This window comes from Sebastes fasciatus, chromosome 7 (assembly GCF_043250625.1).
Source record: "Sebastes fasciatus isolate fSebFas1 chromosome 7, fSebFas1.pri, whole genome shotgun sequence".
Classification (NCBI taxonomy): Eukaryota; Metazoa; Chordata; class Actinopteri; order Perciformes; family Sebastidae; genus Sebastes; species Sebastes fasciatus.
Window position 1 is genome coordinate 2,029,338 of NC_133801.1, and position 4,811 is coordinate 2,034,148.

A 4,811-nucleotide genomic window follows, 5' to 3' on the forward strand; every position below is an offset into this window, starting at 1 on the left:
TTTTGGTAAAATACCTGGATTCTCTAATCTGCAATACAAACAAATCTCTTATTGAATCTTTTATCTCTTTTTATTAGCAATCAACATTGTACAAAATATCACCCGATTGAATGGGTGTTATCAGCATTTATCAGCCCCATAGATATGGGTTAGAAGGGGCCTGTTATCATCTATTCACATGTTTGATCACGATGCGAATACAAGAAGACGACGCCGACCTCTAGTGGCTGTAGTAAGTATGACGGGAGTAAAGGAGGAAGTCAGGTGACGTAGTATAACGAAGCAACAAAGTCCACGTAGGAAGGCCAAAAACCAAGATGGCGATTTCTCTCTAACAGCCAGCAGGGGGCGACGACTCTGGTCGTACAGAAGTCTCTGAGAAAATGAGCCTACTTCTCTCTTGATCTATTACCTCAGTAAACATTGTAAACATGAGTTTATGGTCTCAGTCTTCTTCAATACAGCATGATGTTCATTTAGTAAATGATGGTCCCATAATGAGTCAGGTAGACCATAAAGCAGGGGATGTTTTAGGGCAATCGTTTGATCATTCTCTCTAATCATTTCATCACACCATCTATCTGTTGGCTGTCAACAGGAAGTGGTAAAAAGCTGCTACAGACCGCAGAAGAAGAAGAAAGTCTGGTTAAGGTCATTGTCAGTGTAACAAGATGTGGAGTTTGTATCAAAGCCAACAGAAAACATTTAACAGCAAGGGTGGAAATCCAGCTGCTGGAAGACACATGTTCATCCTGAATCTGCAGAGCTCCAACAACAAAAACTCTTTTTGCAATGACGGAAAGATTATTTATTATTAACGAAGGTTATTTCCCAGTTAAAAGATGAACGGTGTTATTCTGTAGTTTCTTATACTAATATCTATGTACCACTAGTATACTTGTCGTATGAGCCAAGTATACTTGGACTTTTCTGTATACTTAAAGGGACTGTTTGTAACTTCTTACTCGTATAAATCATTGCTGGTCGGTGTCTCATGCTCGCTCGGTGTGTCTCCGCTGTTCAGACTCAGACTCCAACACAAACTCCAGTGAAGCACCAAAACCTCTTGGTTGTATCTAGTGAAGCTGTTAAACAGTGTTGGCCGCGGTCGGAGGACACGGGGGAGACCGTAGCTTTGGTCTCCAGGACCGGAGTCTCTGCTCCTCTGCTCCTCTGCTCCTCTGCTCCTCTGCCTGCCTTCACTCACACACCGTGCTCCTTCTCTCTCTCTCTCTCTCCACCTCTCACGTGCACGCTGCTCACTCCACACTGCAGAAGAGTTAGTTTAGCTCTGAGAATATCTAGTGAATGTTCAGTGGACGTTTGTGCAGAAATAACTGCTGCAGCTCCTCCAGACCAACAGAGGTTTCCCGTGTCTTGTGAAGTGACGGGGCTCCGCAGAGAGAAACGTTATCGTCTCCCCCGTTCCCTCCGGCCGCGGTCGGGAGGCTGAGGCGGGAAAAGCCAACACTAGGATCAGCACTGATTCATGGAGAGACCTTGGTCTGGTCAGCTAACATTACTGCCAAGCAGCTGAAATATAGAGTGATATTGTGCTTTTAGCTGACGTGTGTCTCCTCACTGTGTTGAGCGATGCTCCTTCATGTCTATGTAGAGCGAGCACAAGCGCCAGCAACAGGACGCTGACTTTAGTTGACTTAACGGACACAGGTGAAGCTGTTAACAACACATTTAGGATTCTTACTAACAGTCCCTTTAAATAAAAAAACAAAGCAGAAAAAATATATTGTCAAAAATGACACGTTTTTAATAAAAATTACAGTGCAGCAGACATATTGAAAATGAAAACTTAAATATATATTTTTTATAATTAACTGTCATATAAGAAAGAAAAAAAAAAAGAAAATGAGAAAAAAATTTAACTGATTATAATTCTCCTTATTGAATGATCAGGTAGTTATTTATCCAGTTAATGTTTTAATCTTTTAGTTTATAAAATGTCTGAAATGAGAGAAAAATGTCCAAGGTGACGTCTTCATGTGTCTTGTTTTGTCCAAAAAAACTCCAAAAATATTCAGTTTCCATGATGTAAACAGAGAAAAGCTGCAACCAGAGGATGACCTGTGTTTTATATACTCGTCTTCAGCAACGACAGCAGCCCACATTCATGTTAAATAAACGCAGAAATATAAGCAGCAGGTTTGGAAAGAAAGAAATAAAGAAAACAATCCGCTCTGGGATCCGTTTAGTGCGTTTAAAGCAGCAGAAACACACTCAAGAGACACGCTCTGTTCATCTCTTCCTGACAGAAAACCTTTCGCTATGCTTCTTCTGTATATATATATATATACATATATACATACACACACACACACTGTATATATATATATATATATATATATATATATATATAATTATAATGTTTTCTGCTGTTAATATGTATACTGTCATTTTGAAATAAAAAAAACCCCAAAAACTAAAAAAACACAGTGTTCAAAATGACATTATACATATTAACAGCAGAAAACATTATATATATATATATATATATATATATATATATAATTATAATGTTATAATGTATTCTGCTGTTAATATGTATACTGTCATTTTGAAATTAAAAAAAACTAAATAACTAAAACAGCACGCTGTGTTCAGGCTCCTCGTCCCGCTGACGGTGCAGCAGCTCTGCTTCTGCACATGCTCAGTGGGCCTCGTGGACCCACTCATTAATTTACGTCTTCATGTGTCTTGTGTTGTCCAAAAATATTCAGTTTCAATGATGTAAACAGAGAAAAGCTGCAACCAGAGGATGACCTGTGTTTTATATACTCGTCTTCAGCAACGACAGCAGACGAACATTCATGTTAAGTAAACGCAGAAATATAAGCAGCGGGTTTGAAAAGAAAAAAAATAAACAAAACAATCCGCTCTGGGATCTGTTTAGTGCGTTTAAAGCAGAAGAAACACACTCAGAAACACACTCTGTTCATTTCTTCCTCACAAAACAAAAAAGCAATGAAAACAATTAATGTATGCAATATCTTTAAAGTCTTTAAGTGAAATTATTGTCATACTCTTGCGAGGTCTTTTTTTATTTTTAATTTTATGTTGGTTTTGTTTCATTTCTGTTGTCCCTTTTATGTGTGGCATTATGATTTTAATGTTTTCTGCTGTTAATATGTATACTGTCATTTTGATGTAAAAAAACAAAAAAAAAAGCACGCTCAGTTCAGGCTCCTCGTCCAGCTGACGGTGCAGCAGCTCTGCTTCTGCGCATGCTCAGTGGGCCTCTTGAACCCACGCTGCGCATGCTCAGTGGGCCACTTGAACCCACTCTGCGCATGCGCAGTGGGCCACTTGGACTCACTCCCATGACGGTCAGATGTACTGATCTCCTCGGTTCTGGATCGATCAGCCTCCCTCAGCTCTCGGGCTTGTCCTTGTTGGGTCCCATGAAGTCCAGTCCGTCCACCGGGATGTCCTTGTCCCGGATGGCGGTCTGCACGCAGCGCTGGTAGCTCTTGAAGCTCTCGGTGCACGGGTCCCCGCTCCGGTCTCCCTTCAGGAACTGCTCCGCGAACCAGCGGTTGAAGCACTGGTCGTACTCCCGCTTGAGCTCGGTGCAGGCCTCTCCGACGCTGTTCATCTCCTCTCCGGCCGCAGCTGAAGTCCTTCAGAGAGTCAGAAGACACGACGAGGAGGAGGAGGAAGAAGAAGAAGAAGAAGAAGAAGAGACAATATGGAGGATTTTATTCTTAACTGCGTCAACACGAACTCTCCTTGAACCGCGACATGTGATTGGCTGCTGGTTTGAGAGCGACGTAGTAACGTAATGGCGTCACGACGTGTCAAAGATATTGCGTTGAGAGAGAGGAATCACTCTGAGATTCAAGATACAAGATTCAAGAGTTTTATTTGCCATTTGCACCTTTAAGTACATTGGAATTCTGAGCAATTCTTATTATTTTTATTGATTTACATTCATATTCTTGTTTCTCTGTACCATTTTCTTGAGTATATGTCTGCAATGTTTGTATATTTGAATGTTTTTTTTTCAATAAAGATTAAGAAACCCCCCCCCACCCCCTGAGGAATGACAGCGTCGTTTTTTTGTACTTTTCGTTTGATGCTCAAATAAAGCTCATGAGCTTGTAAACATACAATGTTTGCAGTAGGCTTACTTCTTGCACCATTAACTAATCTATCTGTAACTGGTCCCCCGAGCCATCAAACTGTACAACACCTCTCTAGGGAGGTGGGGGGGGGGGGACAAAGGAGGACGGTCTGCAGGACAGATAATAAAGCACACAGTGCACTTTAGACTAAGCTACTGGAGTTACCCTGCACTATACTCACTTTTAACAGTTTTCTTCATCTCCTTGTATTTTTATATCTGGTATATTTTTTGTACTTTGCACTACTAACTTTTTTTACTGTCTTTTTACTAACATGTTTTGCTATATGGAACTGTGATGCTGGAAACTTGAATTTCCCTCTGGATCAATAAAGTTACAATCTATCTATCTATCTATCTATCTATCTATCTATCTATCTATCTATCTAAACACATGAAAGACACATGAAAATTATTAATAAAACGTGAAATAATAGTTAAAAAAATGAAAAATATGTGATAAATGTCTGGAAAATATCCCAAAAATACAGTAAAATATGTGAAAACTATACAAAATAACATTTATTAGTAAAGAGGACTTTCTACAAGCTGAAAGCATGAAAAAACATTCAGTCATATAGAGTATCTATCTATCTATCTATCTATCTATCTATCTATCTATCTATCTATCTATCTATCTATCTATCTATCTATCTAATTTTCAAAAATGGAG

General features: G+C 39.6%; 1 protein-coding gene across 1 annotated transcript; it reads right to left on the reverse strand.

The window, feature by feature from the left end:
* Positions 1 to 3,155: 3,155 nt before the first annotated feature.
* On the reverse strand, positions 3,156 to 3,763 carry triap1 (TP53 regulated inhibitor of apoptosis 1). Its single transcript, XM_074640974.1, has one exon. It carries the CDS (start codon positions 3,608 to 3,610, stop codon positions 3,386 to 3,388), a length of 225 nt encoding a protein of 74 aa, XP_074497075.1. The 5' UTR covers positions 3,611 to 3,763; the 3' UTR covers positions 3,156 to 3,385.
* Positions 3,764 to 4,811: the final 1,048 nt, after the last annotated feature.

Coding starts and splice junctions, on each gene's coding strand:
- triap1 (XM_074640974.1), bottom strand. CDS start 3,610: ATGAACAGCGTCGGAGAGGCCTGCACCGAGCTCAAGCGGGAGTACGAC.